This window comes from Plectropomus leopardus, chromosome 18 (assembly GCF_026936395.1).
Source record: "Plectropomus leopardus strain MGB_pleo_1.0 chromosome 18, ASM2693639v1, whole genome shotgun sequence".
NCBI classification, from domain to species: Eukaryota; Metazoa; Chordata; class Actinopteri; order Perciformes; family Serranidae; genus Plectropomus; species Plectropomus leopardus.
The window spans coordinates 20,911,997-20,932,241 of NC_142193.1; the positions used below are offsets into that span (position 1 = coordinate 20,911,997).

Here is a 20,245-nt window from a genome sequence, read left to right on the forward strand (position 1 = left end):
ACATTTAAATGAAACTTTCCCTTAAAACAAGACACTTAAAGACATCAAGATCCCCCAAAAATGCTTTTATTCTCTTCAAGCTTTTCAGTAACATGAATACAGAAAGACTTTACATGGTTAGACTCTGGAGTGAATTTTTAAGAGTTATTTACACACATCCCATTCTTATAGTAGAGTCTGTGTTAACAGGAAATAGACCTGCGTGCACACTCTGGTATTTCAAACATTTACTTTTGCTGCAGTAACAAAAACAAATCAATCTCTCTCTCTCTCTGTGCATTCATCACAGTCAAATGCATATAAAGCACAACACAAGGTTTCCAGTATGGAAAATAAATAGTCATTCGAATCAGATAGAATAGAGTTACTTTATGAATGTTCAGTGTCTTCTGATTAATCATTTAGTTCATATAAACATATATATTTACCGATTTTGCTGAAGGTCTTTGTGCACTGTCCATTTTCTGCGCTCTTGTTGGCAATCTTTCTTCAAAGTTTGTGCACTCAACATCAACAAGTCATATTTTTATCAATACATCTACAGTAGGAAAAAATCATAATAGCTGTTGAATTTTCTGTCACCTCAATGCACCTGGTGCAGTTTCTCTTCATTTCCTTCATTACAGTGAAATTACGCAGTTACATTTCTGCTGTTTGTCTATTTTTTATTTTCCAAGTCAGCGTTCCAAGCAGGTTAACCCTTTGACCATCAGTTTTCTTGCGCTGTGTTCAGACGCCTTTCACAAGCATTTAAACCTTTGAACCCTCAGCAAATTGGTGCAATGTGTTTCAAAAACATGGGAAAAAAACAATGAGCAACTTGTAAGAAATGTTCCACGACTTAGTAGATTTAGGAAACTATTTTTTAAAAAGCTCGGGAAAAAATGTGATAAAGGAAAAAGCTGTGGGGGGACTATAAAATACATATTAAAAAGTATTTTTACAGAATTATTGTAAAATCTTAAGTGCTTTTTCCAGGTTGTTTCCTCGTTTGTCTTAAAAAACTTTCATTTTTCTTTTTTTCCTATTTTTAAAGTAATTTTCTTGTACATTTTACTTATTTCTTGATCAGTTTTGTTTCCTTTTCTTTTTCGTAGCTCATTTCCTTCTTTCAGTGTTTTTGAAAGAAATCAAGCCAATTTGCTCAGGTTTCAAAGAGTTAAATTAGCTCCCATCCTAAGATTAGATTTAAGTTTCTTCATCATAAAAACAAAGCAAACATCAATAGAAACTTCATCGACTAGTAATCTCAGTTTGTGTGGGGGACGGGCTGCCTTTGGCTGCGTTCTTGCGGGTGACAGTGGAACAACGGGTGAGGATCTCCTGGGCCCGCGGTCTGGGGGGCACCTTAGGTGTTGACGGGCTCTTGTAGAGGTTGGGATCAGAGACGCTGGGCATCAATCTACCCTCAAGGCCGCTTGTCGGACTGAGGTGGTTCACCGTAGGGGGAGGCGTGCGGCTGAGACGCAGCTGATCCTCGTTGTAGCTCTGGTTCAGGCTCAGGTTGAAGGACGAGGAGCTCGCCCAGGAGGAGTTGAGTTCATCGCTGAAGTCTGTGCTGTCGCTCATAAAGCTTCCCTCGCTGTCCGCTCTCAGGACGCCACGACGTCGCTCCTCTTCTCCGTCCGTCTGAACCATGATTTTGGGCATAGGGGCTTGGTTTGAAGTCGTAGGCGAGATGCTGACTCTTGTGGTGGGTGAAGGGGTTCTTGCTGCAGGCTGAGGGGAAGGTTGTTCCGACATGATCTCAAGAGAGTTTGGTCTCTGCCGTATGTAGTTTTGGCGAGGTGACGAGGACCTGACGGGAGGAGGTTGCAGTAGGTTTCCTTGTGAGAGGCTGAGCTGGTTGGACTGCTGTTCCAGGCTCAGGAACTGGTTTGGGGAGGAGGCTCTGTGATCTTGATGGTGGCCTGTCATTCGGATCTGAGGGTAGGTGTAGGGCTGCAGGTACATCGTGGGGATGTAACCTACCTTACCATTATATCTGTGGAAAAACAAAGACGAGAATTAAGGGTTAAAATCAATGAGTTAAAAGAAATACTTCACCTATAAAATAATCATTTGTATATTACTTTCCCACCCTGTGTAAAATTGAAATTGTGCGGATTTCGTTACCCATCCCTAGTATTATCCACGTCTCATTTATCCTGTTTTATGCTCAGTGCTTCCCGGTCAGGTGCATTTTTACTAGAACCCTTAATATTTAAAATGCTTCCGCATACTCTGCTCATGCATTGCATTGAGCTATCTGTTCGTGCATTAGGCTGTTTATGCAGTGTTTTAAAAAGTAAGGTTTTAACGAGAATGCATGTGTCTGTGGTGACGTTTTGATATGCTGTTGTTAAATGTGGCCCCCATTTACTCCAGTTCATCGAGAATTGTTGTAGTTTTTGGATTCTTTGCTCAGTGGAGGCATGTAAGAAAAAAATAAGTTTTCTTCCAATTTTCATTGTGAGTAATTGATATACAAACGATCAATTTGTGAGTGAAGGATTCTTTAAAGCTTTTTGTACGCAAGTGTATTTCCTTATGTCATGAAAGCGAGTCTCGGCATGCTTTCCATCGTATAATGAAGCTGGTATGATGTTTGACAAGTTCAGCCAAAGTCAGACGTGTAAAATACCTGATGAGCCACCAGCCGTTCTCAGACTTCTGCAGGACCTCCACCACTGCACCGATGGCCACGGTTATCTCATCATCTTTGGCGCGCTTGTAGCTCTTGACTGCAGTGTACAGCATTCCTGAGAGTGAAAGAAAAGACTTGAATAACGTCGTAACATGGTGGCAAGCATTTAAGCCACTAAGATAATAAATAAGCCAAGTGTTGATGCAGTAATGTCTTAAGATTTGAGTACTGTGTCCATGCACGTACCTCTTTCAGGAGTTCCATCCACATCATCTTCGTCATCATCATCATCATCATCTAGCTTCTCTAGGTATGGGGCAGGGAACCAGGCCATCCGCTTGTCGTCATTCTCCACAAGCCACCACCCTGAACCACCATGACCACATATTTAACATTTATCAGTGCGTGTGGGTCCATTAAGTCTCTTTCAACCTTTAAGAGGACACTGACGTTCGCTCACCTGCTTTGTCTTTGATGAGTACGTCTACTTTTTCGTCCAGCGCCACTTTGAAAGGTTTGTTCTTGGTGTCTTTGGTCTCGTACGGGGCCACACATCTGTACGTCTCTGTGACGAACGGCTGTGTCACGTTGCCACCACCACCAGGTCCTGCGCCTGTCTTGATTTCATCCTCTGATGGCATGATCATGATGCTGTGGAGAAGAGATGTGAGTTAATTTAGAGATAAAAAAAACGCTTCAGAAAAAAAACAAACAGCAGCTCGTGCTCAAATCTAATGCTTAAAGCAGGAATGCTGACTCGTCACCCAGGTTGTTTTTAAACCCTTTAACAGTCACACTAAGAAATGCCTTTGCAAAAAAAACCCCAACAACATTATATACTGTATATATTAACAAATTTCTCCAATTTATGAGGATTTTTCCCCCCAGTATAATACATTGTAAAAATGCAAAAGTTAATATAATAGAAATCTGAAAATAAAAGTAACTACAATAAATACATACAAATGAATAAACAAAAAATATATACAAATAAAAATCAATCTAAAAAAATAATCTATAGGATAATATATAGAATACATGGTAAAAAAAGAAATTGTCAATGTTTTATAATTAAAAAAAAACAAAAATGAAAGTAACAAACAAACAAACAAATAAAATAATAATTTATCTCGAAACAAAATCTGTTTAAAATGTATGGTAGAAAAAACATAGTAAATTTAATATAATAAAAATAGAATTTGAAAGAATCCAAAATGCATTGTACAAAAACATCTGCAATTTGCAATTTGATGGTAAAAAAATATCAACCGTGTGATTTAATGGCTGTTTAAGGGTTAAAGGCTCCTGGTGCAGATACTTTTTCAGCATTTAACATTATCTTGGTCCACATGCTTGCTAAGAAACTCTATTTTTGCAATTATTTTACATCTTCTACCTTTTTATGCTAAAAACTACAATACTCTTGTATATGTAACTTTTTTTAACCAGGGTTAGGGATAAGATGTGTTAAGTTTAGTTAGTTTCAAACATCAGCGATGCAAAAAATGCCAAAACAAGAAAAAAATGTAATTTAACTACTACTACAGTCACAATGCAAATAAGACATAATTAAACTTAGAGCAAGCTACTGCAAAATGTAGTCAAAGTACTGGTTTCATTGGATGTATTTCCCCAACACTGGCTGTGAACATGTTTAGCCAACCTGTTCTTGGCAAACTCGGGCTGCAGGTCCTGGTCTTTGGGGTGGAAGAACTGGATGAGGTCTGCAGACTGACACACCTGCGGGTCGCAGCTCAGAAGTTTGTCACAATATTTCTGCAGGAACTTGAGGCGCACGAGAGATTTAGTGGTACCTTTCTTCTGGCCACCCTGGTTCAACTTTTTATCTGAAAGCAAACAGGATGCTTTAAGTAAGAGTCCAAACAATGAAGTGCCATTTTAGACAATATTAGATAAATGAATAAATACATAAATATGAGCAGAAAATAAAAAATGACTAAGGAATAAATACATAAATGGGGCAAAAATAAATGAACATATATATATATATATGTATATTTTAATGTATTATTAGATATTTCATAGACTTAGGCCATGCATTTATTTCCTGCTAAGACTGCGGCTTTAATTTACCAACACATACCTTGAAATTTGGGGATGATTCTGTCCGACTTTTTCGTTTTACTCGCGGCCGGGAACGCTTTCTTCATTTGTTTCTGTCATAAAGAGACAATATCGTAGTTATTAACACATGCACACGCGCAACACATTAAGGAGCCACGGTATTTTATACTCACGTGCATGGTCTTGAATTCATCCAAAGTCCTGTAAACTACAATATCATTCTGGTCCGACCAAAGCACGGAGGTAATGTACATCTTGAAAAGAAACATGCAGATTTTAGTCACACTGTGGGGGTCAAAATCATCATAAAAATTAAAAATGTAAATATTTCTAGGCTAAAGCAAAACTCCACGTGCGCTTACTTTGCTCTTTTCCTTGTGCATCACTCCGATCATACGGACACTCATTGGATACCGCTGCGCCTCCATGATGAACCGACAGAGACTGAGTGTGTTGAATAGTCCAGTTGTTTGCTGCTGCAGAAAACTCTCAGCCTTGCTGGATTTTGGGACTGAAGCAGAGATGCTCCGCAGGTTTATTTACAGTCGCTCCACCTGCGCAGGTGTGGCGTCACGTCAGGCGTTATAGGCTACGTCACTTGCAGGAAAGTCCAGCGTTGCTCCAAATGTATTGTTGTGTGTGTGTGTGTGTGTGTGTGTGTGTGTGTGTGTGTGTGTGTGTGTGTGTGTGTGTGTGTGTGTGTGTCAGGCAGCACGTTCTTAGTCACGTTCTTGTTTTTTTTGTGGTTTGTGGTTCTGTCAGCAGGTGTTTTATTCATGGTGAATTTGACTCTGGGTTATTAAAGTCTGATGTGTGCATACAAGGTGAATTTGAAACAGGTGTATTTGGAGCAGAACAGTTGCAGGTGCTTTTCCTAAAATGATAGCTGATGACAGCTTAAAGGCAGAGGCTGAACCAGATGTTGTAAACATTCAGGACCCAAACAAGCCCCCAATAACAGCGCAGGCCTTTAAAGCCATTTTACCCATGCTTCTCTTGTGTTTAGTTGAGTTGTGTTGTGGTTGAAATATGCCAGAGTACCTGAGGAGACATCCTCGTGCTTCCCTTACCCACACACACTTATCCCCATTGACGTTAGAGTGCTAAACCCAGCTGAAGTTAGCAGAGTGCTAAATCCATGAACTCAACCCAAACCTAGGGGGGTGGGGAGGCATGTGACCCCTGGGAGATTTTTTTCTCTTTACAGCAGCTGCATGCACTGCTTTTTCTTCTTTTAAAATCCTAAATATCTGTACATCATTTAGGAAAAAGATGATAGTTGCAAAGGGAAAAACACATCCTGTAGTAAATCCTATTTTGTAATTAACTGCTCTCCATCTGTTTCACTCCTGCCTCCTAAAAAGGGTAAAAAAAATGTCATCTGATGTTTCTATTTTAAGTTTCATAATAGATTGATAATTGATTCCTACATTTACTGAATTGCTTTCAACCTCACCTGAAAGTGCAACCAAAACAACAATGCAGTTAGTTTCGTCCTTCACACACACACACAGAGAGAGAGAGAGAGATAGAGAGCGATAACTGCAGGTTTCACTCATTACAGCCACAAAATGCATAAAAGTAACGTGCCTTTAACATGAAACTGTGGCAGCTTAAACACACAACTCTAATCGACATTAAAATGTATCAGACGGTGAGTTTTAATGTCTACAAAATACTTAACAGTTCTGAATAAAGTACCAGCATTGTTAAAGCCACATAAGGAAGTTGATACCTGCATTGTTTTTTTCCATTTGTTTTGAAAAGGAATAAATGTTTCCTCCTCTCTTTGTTAGCTCTAGCACGTACAACAAACACAAGCAACACTTATCAGGCACTCACTCACTTTATTTTTAAATTCAAAATTATCTAGAAAGCTCCTTCGCTGGTTAATCATCAGCCCATTGGTAACCATGAAAAGGAACTCCAAAACAAAATATTTGTTTTGACTCTGAACATTTTTTAGTTCAAGCCACAGTGGTATTTTTACCACTAATGTTAATACTAAAATCAGCACAGTGGTATTTTTACCACTAATGTTAATACTAAAATCAGCACATAAAACTGGTCCACTGTGTAAATTTGACCTAATAATAAGGGAATGGAGGTGACCAGCGTTTACTCACGTGAATATGCTTCTTTTAGGTATTTGAATAACTACCTCCATTTATGTGATGTGTGTGTGCATGAGCGGCTGCAAGGTCAGGGGGATTGCTCTGTATTTTTGCTTTTTCACATCACTTTTTAGTCGATTTACTTGACAGTAATAAGTTTATTAGATTTTATTTTCTGGAGAAGGTGTAGAGGTTTGAGCATTTTGGAGCCGGTCATATTTGAAACAGAGGAAGACTTAAGCCTTTTTGTTGTTCACTACTGACATCTAGTGCCGACTGCTGTGAAGTCTGTGGTTTTGAATCCTGCACACGGCCCAGGTGTTCAAAAGATTCAGTCTAGAGTCGGGAATCCAGTTTTTTACCATCCAGGATCAGTTAATCCATCATAACTTTGTAGCAGTTTTTCAAAGCAGCATTGGATCGGATCACCCTGATCCAGATAAAACTTTTCAAGATTACAAAATCCAGATTACCAGTGCTCTAAAAGGGGATCCATTTCACACTGTAGGCCACTACTTCTGTAAAGAACAGGTCGAATAGCCAGCGTGGTGTGTGTGTAAGTAGATAAATAATAATAAGGCCCAGATCTAAAAATCTGTTATTATGTTTATACTTGTACTTGAAAAAATGGACTTAATTACATTCCACCACTGTTCACATAAATACATACATGACTATTTTTCCAACTCTGGTCAATATATTTTTTGTGATGGCTTTTTATAAAGTATTGTTTCTACTCAATAGTAATTACTAACAAATAGCAATATTTTAGCATCAAAATTCATAATTAATCCAGAAAGTAAAAAAAGGAAAAATTAGGGTAAATAAGCTATCAAGAGTGAAGTGAGCATCAAAATAGAGCGTGTTTATCAAAAAAAAAAAAAAAAAAGAATCTCAGAAAAGGATCCTCAAGGATCACCAGCAGAGGTTTGGTCTGAGCCCCCAATGTCCCCAAATCCTAAAAATGCCCCGACCTACGTCCTTGCTGCAGCAGCTGCAGGTCCAATTCCAAACCGTTGCCCTTTGCTGCATATCATCCCCTCTCTCTTCCTCTTTCCCACTAATAGCTGTCATATCAAATAAAGACAAAAGCTAAGACAAAAAAAGTTTTAAAAAAATTCTGATTCTGTATTTCCAGTATCTTTCTGTACTGACAACTCTCAAAAACAACAGCGGTTTATCAAAAGCATAAAGTAACACCACGAATATACAACCGTGTATGAAATAATTCACTCTTTATTTCTCCTCACACAATGCACTCATAACTGATTTATCATACATCATCTTCCTTTAAATCAGGTGTTCAGTCAAGACTTTTGATGACCCACTCCCAAATAAACATCTGTTTCTTACATTGCACATTCTCTCGTGTTCTCCGTTATGTAAAGTCGTTCGGATTGTGGTGTCTTCAATCCACAAACTTAGGTTAAAAAAAAACCAAATAATTATAGTGCCAACATTATTCTCACAACCAGTTACGTCCACTTGTCATGCTGCAAGCGACCGAGCCAGCTGAAAGTCTATAAAGCAACACTGAGGCAGGCGGAGTACATGCACGCTGCAGCACAAAACTTTTATATCAAGACAAACCGTCAGAATCCTCATGTGGTTGATCAAAAGTTCATTCCTCTCTTTTTTTTTTTTGCACATTTTCTCCCCAACACCGAAATATAATTCCATGATTTCATTTAAATAAAACATTACTAACCTAATAATTTGTCTTTTTTTAAAAAAAGGAGGCTTTACAAACATTTATAATAGTAAGGCAGCATCAAAGGTTTCGTTCTTCCTCCATCTCTCGTCACTACTTTAGACTTTTCTACAGGAGCCACAAAAGGTGCTTCTTTTAACACGTATTTTCCACTGATGATTGTTGTGTACATGAACATATTATATGGAGCGTCTTCTCTTTCGCCCGACTGTTGTGCCTTTGTTCAAAGACAAAAAAGCACTAAAATAAACCCATTCTTCCACATTTAAATTCTTTATCCACAGACTGCATTGAAGTTCAACATTCAAAACACTGCATTGCTTTTGTCATGGTCTAACTTTTCCAGTCAGTCGAACTCGACAGAATCTCTGATCTTATGGTCTACTGTTTGTCGACACCAATTACGTGACTAAAATTTTACTTTTTTGAAACTAATTAAGTTGGAATGTATTGTCAATCGGCTGAGCTTCAAATGCTGGTATTAAATAAATCTTCATTTTTCTCATGAATTTCACTAAAGGTCATTCTCTGTTTAAAAAATAAATAAATCTCTCTGGAAGATAAATTATCTGAAAATCTGACATAAGTTAGGTGCTGTTTGAAATCCTACCGATCAGTGACCTTTGGCTTGCATAGAGAAATTTGGATGTGAAGCCATTTGAAGACTTTTTGTTGAGTTGTTAAGACAAACAGCAGCTTGGAAATTGTTGGTCATTAAAGGAGCAGTGTGTAGGATTTAGCGGCATCTAGCTGTGAGGATTGCCAAGCGTGAACTCCCGAATTCCTTCAGTGTTCATTGTTTAGGAGGTTTTTATTGGGAGCCAAATTATCCACAGAGGTCTCTTCCTCTCAAAAACACACAGACCAGGTGATTTAAACTGGTAAAAATACTGAATACAGTTGTTTATGTTACAAAACGGTGTTTCCCGGCACCGTTTGGTAGAAGGTCCACTAGCCCAGCGCATGATAATACGGGCTTATCTTTCTTTTCTGTGAAGCTCTAGATGTTCAGGAGGTTTTTACCATTAGCTGAATTATCCACAGCGGTCTCCTCCTCTCAAAAACAAACTGACATCGTGATTTAAACCAGTAAACCACTGAAAAAAATCTGTATTTTTCTGACGCCATCTGGCTTGTGATGGAGGGGCTGCCAACTACAGTAGCTGACGCGAAACTAAAATGATCTACAGCAACTACGTGATTTGTCCATTCTGGGCTACTGTAGAAAATCTGCAACTCCCTAAGTGGATATAAACGGCTCATTCAATGCTAACAACGATTTTTATATTCCGGTGATTAGACGCTAAAAAAAATATATATTATTATTATTATTTTCAATTTCTGACAATATATCCCTCTTAATTCTACACACTGGACCTTTTAACGACCTGTCTGGAGGTCAACATCGCTGTGATCTCGACCCAGCCACCTGCCACATTCAGCTGTTGGTTTTCAGTTATTCAACACGTAAACATCCAAACACAACATCCCTGATTAACAGACCACAACTCACAGTCTCACAGACCTTGCATAAAAACTAGATCGCTGCTCATCATTGCTACTTTTGCAACCTTTTTGGCAATAACCCCACCATCATACTCAGCTATGGGGGTGTCAAAAGTCATATATTTAAAAAAAAGATTATTTAAATTAAGCTTGACTGAAACAAACTCCTCCCTTTTTCTTTTGCACCTCTTAGCTGAAAGGCAATTATGTTTTTCGCATCACCACTGAATAAAATCAGACATACATTGATGTCCTACAACAGGGAGACAGATCCTATGAGAGCGCAAACAAATCACAAATAAAAACAGACTCAAAGAAAAAAGGACAAAATTTAAAATGAAATCTGAGGTAAACGTGAGCTCTTCAGCGACTGTAAGAACCACTCATCTGTCACTGATCTTTGTCTTCCTTTAAACGCTTTTCTCTCCGTGCTTTCTTTCTTTCAGTCCACCAGAAGAGGGTCTGACCACGTTTTTTCAATCCCTTGCAGCTGAAAACGGGTCAGCTCCGATCTTGGCACTAAAGGGCTCTCTGTTGTTCCCGTCCCAGGGCAGTGTGAACTGTCCCCTCTTTGACTCGATACTCGTGTGTACGTTTGTCACCGGAACTCATAAATAGGCATACTGTGCTCTCGGACATGGTTTAGGTTTAGACTCTGGTACCTGCAGAGGAAAATTGAGAGTAACATCAGCATAAGAAACATGTAGTAATGTGGCAAAAGAGACTGACTCTGGTTTGTAGTGTTTGGTAGTTACCATTCTGAGCTCCTATGGTAATAATAGCCCTCGATAGTGGCTGTGGACTTCTGGAAACAGATGTAATAGAAGCCGGCGAAAGAGGCACCGCTAATGTCTTTGATGGTGTGGTCTGGAACTAGAAACTGCTCCTGAGAAGAAAAAAAGAGAGTGGTGGTTAGACCTCGAAGTTAACACAAGCAGAGAGAAAAGTGACAGGAAAATTATGAACGAACCTTCCACCTCATGAAGACATAATCACTGTTTTCCAGCGCTTCGTAGTCAAAGTCGTCCGAGTTGAAGCTTTTGGCAAATTTGTAAAAAGGCTGGAACTTGCCCTGGTGAGAGTTCATTTAACACTGGTAAGAGACGATAACAACGCAACAACTGCAGCTAAGATTGCAAAGTCTTATTTCCCGAAGTGTAAATTATCATCATTAATCACTTCATGCTTCTAAAATGGAGCAACTCTGTTTACATTTTTAGTTATTTTCAAAAGAGAGACTTTGCACACACACACACTTCTATTTAAAAAAGTCAAGTTTATTCATTGTGTACTACTGTCTACCACCATGAGACAGTTACACCAGGAAAATCTCATACTGTTGAAACGCTAATTACAGATATGAAAATATTATGAATTTGATACGGGTCATGTTAACAGCATATTCTTTTTGGACATTCAGAAAAAGGCCTTTTTCCAAATATAGCATTTTCCGATGAAGACGTGGAAAATACCGGTATAATTCTGGTTTTAGGAGCATTCTTTGGACATGAATACAGTGTATTTGAATTATGCTACCAAGTTGGGCTTTTTGCTGCTGTTTGCCACACTGTTGTACACAAACCAGCTCTGCAACCAGTTTGCAAGGTTGGTGTGGAGATGCATGCCCAAATTTCTGGTCAGAGGAAGAAACATGCCTTTATTAAACATTATGAAATACATGGATTTCAACTGGTTTTTGGATGTGTGCAAATACTGCAGTGCCAGCCTCTTCAATAATGTGTTCGACGAATGCACAAGCGGCTCCAGATTTCCATATTTTGACGTGATAAAAAACATGCAGGGGCACATTCATGTTGGTATTCACAGCTGCATGCTAACAGGAATATTAAAGGGGTATTCGTTTTCATTAGCCATTGCCACAGTACAGTGTCCTATTTGGCTGTCCTGCATGGCTGTCAGGCTGTGTGGGTTTGGTTTCCCAAGCAGTAGAGCCTGTGTTAGTTAGAAAGGGGCCTGCCAAATTAATTAGGAGAGATGATTCAGATCAGGTGCAGCTGATGATAAATCTTTCTGAATGCCAAGAAGAAGACAGCCGCTGGAGTCTCCTCCTTTCCCTATGGCGTTTTATCTCCAGTTACAGTACACGTGTTTAATGTTTACAAATGAACCGTCAACAGAACGGCCACACTACGCAGTGTTGGACCATGGAGAGCGAGCTGACTGAGTGACGGCCCTCGGATCAGGAGTGAGACAGCAAGGCAACAGGTAAAACCACGACCAACCACCTCCCTTACTTTTAGCCTAACAGCTGAACGCTACCTAATTCATATGCACTGGCAGCCAAGCCCTGGAAGCCCTAGACGAGTACTTGCCTTAAGTAAAAGTATCAAGTGTCCAGGGTTGTGTTTGCTGTGAATTTTGTTGTTTTCAGAATCAGGTCAAAAAAACTTAATACTTTACATGTAAATGTAGTCATGATGCCTCTTATTTCTTGACATAAACTTAATTATAACTGTTACCATGGGCTTTTCTCACAACACTGATTCTAACCAGCTCCATTTATTGTTAATTAAGAGGTAGCCAAACAAAATTAAAAAGTCACGAGATGTTGATGCAAGCCACTAAAAACATCTGCAAATACTAAACCAATAAATGCACAGACAATGCCACACTATATGTGTGCTCTGTTGGTTAATATTCACAACTTATTAAGTCATAAGGCATTGATTTAATCATCAAACCAACATAAAAATCAAACAGGACATACCCAGTGCTTTCTGTCCACATCCTCATCTGCGTCCCACTTCCTGGTTAAAAAAGGCCGTTTTCGACTGATAATTTCACCAGCAAAGAATGTTGTGAGAGTCGGATACTCCTGTCACACGGGGAGGAAAAAGAAAGTGGATACATTCATAGCGGTTCAACCTTGCTTTCAGAGTGTGTGCTTGCAAATTATACAGCAGGAGGCACACACTTTGTCCGTACTCTTGTTTTTAATTTTCTCATTAACAACTTGTCAGTTTGAATATGACTCTTTACTTTTACAGAGACACAGACACATCCCGCCTACTCCTCTTTCACTGTGCCACAGCAAAAATTTGCTCCAGGAACCAGCTGACCCTTTACTCCTCAATATGTTATGTAATGTAATGGGTATACAGTTGACACAGATAAGCTACAGACTGTGGTGCAGACCTGAAAAAAGAGGTTAAACCTCACGACCTCACATTTGTCTAATCTTTGTCACTAATTTAGCCAGCATCAAGCCAGCTGAAACCAGTTCTCAGTCCCTTAACCATGAAAACCAGTTTGTACTTAGCATTTGACAGAATAAAGGTCAGTCTTACTACATTTGACCTAGTTTTATAGCTCACCTCAGTCAGGCCTTTGATCTTCAGGTATCCACACAAATAAGAGTCCTCCACAGTCACATGCTGCAAAGAGATTTAGGGAACACATAGTTATGTATCTAAAGTGGCCCAAAAGCACATTTGCAAATTGGTTTTCTGTTTGTTTTTCTCTTTTTGGAATACTGTAATAAAAAAGTGCAGGAATGGCAGTGTGAACAGAGATAAACTGTGCAAACAGGGCATGCAGAAGGACATTATATTTCATAGTAGCAACTTTGTTGACATTGCCATCAAAGTCAATGCTAGTAAATTAAAGCCACATATTTGGGTAGCTAGTTGCACAAAATGCTATCGTGTTTGGGTGTTATCTGTAGTTTAAAATATGCGACGAAATAGTAAAATAATTAAATTAGCCCCAAATTCGAAATCTCACAGTAGAAACAAGTTACCTCGCGAAATTGGGTCACCGTGTTAGTGTTACATGTCAACCGCAAAACGTTAAAAATGCTAACGTCAGCTATGTTAGCAAGTTAGCAACTGGGGCTACAAATATGCTGACTTTGAATATGACAATAAACAAACTAATATTTAAAACAACAAACAGCACGTGCGCATGTCAATCTCACGTTACCTGCATGACAACTTCAACGTCGTATGAGTTGCCTTTGCTCTTCTGGTAACCCCGAAACTGTGAGCCGCTGTACAGCAGAGATGTGGCCACCCCCGGCTGGTAGGTGTTGATCGGGGCGGGGGGGACAAGAGAGGCCGAGGATGAGCAGGCCGCGCCGGTGGTACTGCAGCACTCTGCTCGGACAGGCATGATGAGCGCTAAAGTGTCACCGTCAGCAACCGTCATGAACTTTGTGACTGAGCACACCACAGCTGGACGGAGAATGGGTCCTGACAGAGGGTCTGCCAGCTGCACTTAATCCCCGAGGTCCCGAAAACTACCAAAGACTGAGGAGAGATACTGCAACGTTTGATTTGAGAATACAGCTTCCCTGAATTTCATTGGCTAGAAACTGGTGTGCATGGATCTTATTGGATAATGTACCCAAATGCATTCTGGGAGTTGTATTTAATATTCTCCTACACTACTATCATCGTTATGTGAAAGAAATGTGAGAAAATGACAAGGTTTCAGGGGTTTTTGGTAGTTGTTTTGGTCTGATTTTTAAATTCACACTCTAGAACAAAACCAGATTTATTACTACTACTACTACGACAACTTATCATAATAATAATAATAATAATAATAATAATAATAATAATAATAGTAATACATCAGACTTAAAAATGTATTTAGTGAGTGTTTTATTAATGGAATTCTTGTAATTATTATTTTACATAAATTCTCTCATTTTTATAGTCTTAGTGGTATCTGTACTTTTTACCTTCACTTTTTTTTTTTTTTTTAGCTTTTTTTGATCAAGACAATTGAAAAATTTGGATTGAATTGAGTCCACTCTGGAATACTGTAGTTTCTACTTTACATATCAATAAACTATATGATAAAGTAAACAAAATATATAAATATATTTATAGCCTGACATATTTATAGCCCGACATATTTATAGCGTATATATATATATATATAAAAGTCATCTGACAGTTGTGTACACTCAAAATTGTTGTTTTTTTGTTGGTTTTTTTTAGACAAAGTGCATTCAAGCAGTATAATTATAATAAAAATGTATTTTTTTAATCTCAAACAAAAGCAGAAAAACAACAGTTGAACAGGTGAAATTATTATAATAATTATAAAAGTCAAATATTTTTACTTGGACACAGTGACACTTGTTATAATTGTCCAGTCACGTTGCAATTTTTACAAAAGCAAATACATAAACAAATGTTTCTGGGGGAAATATTTAACAGATGAAACTACAGCAACTCCTCCAGCTGCTCCCTCAAATAGTCCATATATCTGTGGATGTCTGAGATGCGCATGCGGTTCCTCTTCAGCCCTTCATCTTGAATCTGTAATAACACATAAAGACAAAAAACAAACAATGACAAGACTGTTAGGTACATTGGAGAGGTTTGTCATCTATATGAAAATATATAATTTGGGTGTTTGTTTTAATGTAATTTCAGCTCTCTACCCCTTTAATGAGGGCCACTTTCCAGGCATTGGCACGTGTAACCAATTGAGTCTCTCGGTCATTGATCTTCAGCAGGTGGTTATCGTGGCCAGTGGACAGCGCATCCATCACTGTGTCTTTGTCCGTAAACAGCTACACAGAGAAAACACAGGTGTGAAAGGCTTAATGCACTGATGCTAGTCATAAACCAAGTCCCCACCTTGTCTGACCCATTCAGGTTAATCTCTGTCATCTCGTGTCAGGTTAATCTCTTTAAATTAGACTATTATTTTTGCTATATCTGCAATAATAAATACTCTTCTTATCATGATGAATGCTAAATTTAATTTAATTACCATTAGGCCTTTAAATCTGTAGTTGGTAGCCTTTGTAGAGAAAAAAATAATAATTTCAGGAAAGTTGTTAACTGTTGCAGAAAAAGTGGTGGCTGCAATATGTGTCAAGATGACAGGATATGCAGACAATGTGCTTTCATTGTTTAGGCGGATTTAATTAATTAATTTATTTGGTCACAGTCATTATTATTTATCTCTGAGATTAAACAAAGAGAGAAGTCCCTGCGGCCTTGTTATGAGGCAGTTAATAGTCCAAATAATCTATAGAAATCATAATGTACTCCTGTATCTTGGACAGCTAGTTTGGTCTACAATAAAAACTCTCACCATTTTAACATCATCTGGAAGGTCCTCATCCAGCTCGTCATTGGCCACATTCTCCAGAGTTGCTACAGCAATATTTCGTATCTTCTCATGATAATTATCCTCCAGATCTCGACATTGTACAAATGTATGACTGTGTCATGGAAACTCTAAATCATATTACAATTCATTTTGCAGCCAAACTGCATGTGCGTCACTGTGTGTGATTCAAACACTGACCTTTAACAATACTGGATTATGACCACACAAAGTGGGCTCTGGGACACAGATTTGATTACATTAAAATTGGATTGGGAGCAAGTTGCTTCCCCAAATGAGGATTTACAGTGTCTCAGTAGCTTGACCCCGAGAACAGTAATGAACCAGCGTTTTGGGAAATGATTCAAAGCTCTTAAGCTGATGCACAGTGAGAAAGGATATATCCCTTGAGCAGTTTCACTGAAGCTGCCACCCATGTCTGAGATGCTGGTGTCCAACTTTTTGATGATATCCTGAAATGAGTAGGAGGCAGCATTATAAGTAAACAAATTTTAAAAATGCACACAGTTTTTGCCATGTGGGTATAAAGTAAATGCTAACTCATTTTTAGGATTCATTCCTGAGGGTCTCTAGAGTGCTACATGTCATAAAAGTGCGATGCAATACATTACTTTTTATGATAGTTAAGTCGCACCTAATTAACTAAAAAATACACATTTTAAAAAGCATTCACGATTTTTGTAAAATATATATATATATTTTAAAACTGTTGTTTAAAAAGCATTTGAGACTTGGGACTTGACTGCAAAAACTTGAGACTTATTTGTGACTTGCAAAACTAAAAAAATGACTTGGTCCTACCTCTGGAAAGTATGTATGTACACACACACCTACCTCCAGCTGGCTGACCATCTGAAACTCCAGCTCCATCAGGCTGTTACAGAGCTGGTTGTTTTCTTCATAGCAGTGGTCGATCTTAACCTTCAGCAGCTCTGCGTCTGATAACTGCTGCAGCTCCAATATCCTCTAGAACGGCAACAACATAAAAGATGTTCTAAAAACAATCATTAAAAGCAGATTATCTAAAAAAAAAAAAAAAAAAAGTTCCAGCTCACCTCTTTGTGTTGCTGCTCAAAACTTGCCAATATTTTCAATGCAATCAGCTGGTAGTCTGTTACAGCCTTCGTCTGACCACTGAAGAATGAGTTCACCTCCGTCTCTCTTCGCTTGTGCTCAGCCAAACCTATTTCAAACAACTGCATACAAAGCTCCGCCATCTGCTGCTCAAATGTAACTGTAGGGTCAAGGAATTCAAGCGATAATTTCCCCAGATTATCTTTTTGTTTTGTTTTTTCAATTTTTATTTATTTATTTATTTATTTATTTATGTGTCTATTTTCAATTAACACAACAAACACTCACAAATCCCACCCGACATAACAAATCTTTTTTGATAAAAGGAAAAACATGGACAAACATATTTTCAAATGTAAATAAGTGAATAGTAATGGGTAAGGGTAATAAAAATAAATAACTAAAATTATGACAGTAATTATTATTATAACAAATACAAACCTACTTGCAGAGCAGTGCTTACATACACAGTCATACCAAAAATAAAATAAACATTATTCCTTGACCAATTAAAAATTTGGAATGTGCAACCCCCCCCCCAAAAAAAAAGATTATATATTATTATTGATACACCTGCATGGATTAGAAAGGATATGTTTGAAGCAGATAAGCCACTTCAGGCACTCTGTGTAGAGTCTCTGCCTCTGGGTCATCTTTGAACATGCTTTTAAACAGGTAGGAGCCATTCAGGAACTCCACAAAAGCATCCTGTAGGGAAGAAGAACTGGATTTACACACAAATTATGGAAGCTTGGTAGAAAAATAATGTTGATGATCACCAAATGTAAATTACTGTGTGTAATTTGAATTCAGCTTCCTGTCTTTGCTCAGCCTCGGCAGCTTGCTGCTCCTGCGCTTCCTCATGTTTCATCTTCTCCAGGACCCGGCGGTATTTGATAGATGCTTCGTTTTTCTGCACATGGACACATATTGTAAATAGCCAAGCTGAATTTCCAAACAACAAAGTCATGTTTTAAAAAATGATTTATCTACATGGAGACAACAGATTGCAACTTGGGTTTGAGTGAAAACACACCACTGTTAATACTTACTGTCTTCTCGTCAAGTAGTCTGCGGTCTAGAAACTTCAAGTTTGGAAAGTAGGCTGCGATAAAAAAATTGTAATCGTCTTCCTTGGAGACCGGATTTCCGAAAAGGTTGATAGCGAACAAGTTCTTAAACTTCCTGAGATAGAGCACCTTGGAAATGCATTCAGTTTGCATTAGACTATGTTCAACATTCCCTAATGTAGTACTCTGAAACTGCAAAACACAAATGTTACACAATACTTGCAATATAAAATGCTACACATAAAATGTGACAGAAAAGTTTGTTACGTTGTCCAGCTGTCCAACGTGGTTGTTTGAAATGAGGAAGTGAGTGAGCTTCTCATGTGTGTCCATGTTTTCGATGATAGAGATTTTGTTGTTGGATAAATTCAGCATTTCAAGCTTCCGCAGAGACTCCAAACCTTCAATTTTCTTTATTTTGTTGAAGGACAGATCTAAAAGACACATTCAGAATTACTGTCATTAATACTGGTTGTTACTGGGCTTATATTTTGAAGGTCCGATATTGTGAAACGTCAAATTGACGTTTGTTTTTTTTTTGCCCAAATTTCAAATGAGATGTAGAATAGTGTCATTTTAAATAAATTTTCCTATTTAAAGCTTAGATTTTTTTTCAAACATTATGAGTCCAAGGACTGTAGGAAATTTGATAATCCAACTGTAATAAATAAATAAATATGCTAAATAGTAGATAATGACTAAATAAAAGGATAACAGGACAAACAATTATAGATAAAAATGTTAAAAATTATAAAATAATATGCCATTTGGTAAAACAGACTGAAACATTCAATAATTAAATAGGTAAAGTTCAATTCAAAGCAAATTAAAGAGAAAGGTCTCGAGTTTGCTCTTAAACAATTATTACAAGCATGAGCAGAATATGAATACAAAGCTTCATCTTACCAAGCCATGTCAGATTTATGAGAAGGTCCAGGCCCCCAATCTTCTCTATGATGTTGCTGTTCAACTCCAGTTTGGCCAAGGATGTGAAATCCCATAAGTGGTCAATCATCAGGATGTCTGTGAACAAACAGTCTCGTTAAAACACCTAAGCCTGATACACATTCATACAGTGATTAAAAAAACAACTCACTTCTGTAGTTAAGACGCAGTTCTGGGACTTTATCAAAGTGGATACCCCCTGTCCTTAAAAAATGCCTGTGGCTCGTCTGATCTTCAGGGGGGGCTTGATCCATTATGGCCCTCCTCAGAATCTCCTCATCGATCCTCAGCGGCTCTTTATCCATCTGTTATTGTGGCTGGAGGCACGTTTGACTTCACTCTGCTCAGAGAAAAATCATATTTTGTGGATTTGGAGCTCCCTCAGTTAAAAACGCTGATTTATCATTAGCCAACATTAACTACTTACCAGCGAAAATCGCAAAATCTAGCAGCAGGTGTTGTTTTTTTTCTGATACAAACAATTGTAAGTCAGTATCTAACATCTTACCTCTGTTGTTGACACTGTTGCTAAGCAACCGTCTGAGTTTAAGCTGCGTTCAAGTACGTCCCAATGTTCCGTTAACCCTTTGAAACCTTAATCAGCATCACTTTTCGTGTGCCGCACCTAGACACCCTATTACAAATATTTAAATCATTAAAGGTTTAAACTCGGGACATTTTTTAAAAATGTCTTTCTGAATCACGGAGGGGTGTCATCTGGCGTGGAATGTTCCGCAAATTAAAATAAGAAATAAAATTATTAGATTAGATTTTTTTTATCCCACTCTTTAATTTTATTCCACTTATCCAGCGGAAATACTGTACTTTATTTACTTCAGTCTGAATACTCACTCAAAATCAAGCGTATTTGTTCAGATTTCAAAAGGTTAAAATAAAATTAGGGAGCGCTATGAAGTAAAATACGCGTTTTAATGTGAAAAAATGATTGTTGAACATAGCTTCGGTTGCTGAATTTGACTGGCATTGATCCCAGCCATAC

General features: G+C 38.1%; 3 protein-coding genes across 3 annotated transcripts; all 3 read right to left on the reverse strand.

Annotated features, from left to right (window-relative positions):
* Positions 1-50: 50 nt before the first annotated feature.
* On the reverse strand, positions 51-5,234 carry noxo1a (NADPH oxidase organizer 1a). Its single transcript, XM_042505377.2, has 8 exons — positions 5,074-5,234; positions 4,885-4,965; positions 4,731-4,803; positions 4,290-4,473; positions 3,087-3,277; positions 2,873-2,992; positions 2,624-2,741; positions 51-1,984 (listed from the first exon to the last, which is right to left on the reverse strand). Exons 1-8 carry the CDS (start codon positions 5,137-5,139, stop codon positions 1,234-1,236), a joined length of 1,584 nt encoding a protein of 527 aa, XP_042361311.2. The 5' UTR covers positions 5,140-5,234; the 3' UTR covers positions 51-1,233.
* A 2,809-nt stretch (positions 5,235-8,043) lies between these two features.
* gid4 (GID complex subunit 4 homolog) lies at positions 8,044-14,365 on the reverse strand. Its single transcript, XM_042505767.2, has 6 exons — positions 13,985-14,365; positions 13,378-13,437; positions 12,771-12,878; positions 11,013-11,114; positions 10,798-10,928; positions 8,044-10,704 (listed from the first exon to the last, which is right to left on the reverse strand). Exons 1-6 carry the CDS (start codon positions 14,207-14,209, stop codon positions 10,641-10,643), a joined length of 690 nt encoding a protein of 229 aa, XP_042361701.1. The 5' UTR covers positions 14,210-14,365; the 3' UTR covers positions 8,044-10,640.
* Positions 14,366-14,637: 272 nt separating this feature from the next.
* On the reverse strand, positions 14,638-19,775 carry drc3 (dynein regulatory complex subunit 3). The gene is made up of 13 exons (XM_088069055.1): positions 19,673-19,775; positions 19,397-19,585; positions 19,207-19,323; positions 18,568-18,734; positions 18,283-18,429; positions 18,024-18,143; positions 17,826-17,938; positions 17,212-17,386; positions 16,991-17,122; positions 16,536-16,608; positions 16,121-16,242; positions 15,459-15,590; positions 14,638-15,333 (listed from the first exon to the last, which is right to left on the reverse strand). Exons 2-13 carry the CDS (start codon positions 19,548-19,550, stop codon positions 15,238-15,240), a joined length of 1,548 nt encoding a protein of 515 aa, XP_087925181.1. The 5' UTR covers positions 19,551-19,585; positions 19,673-19,775; the 3' UTR covers positions 14,638-15,237.
* Positions 19,776-20,245: the final 470 nt, after the last annotated feature.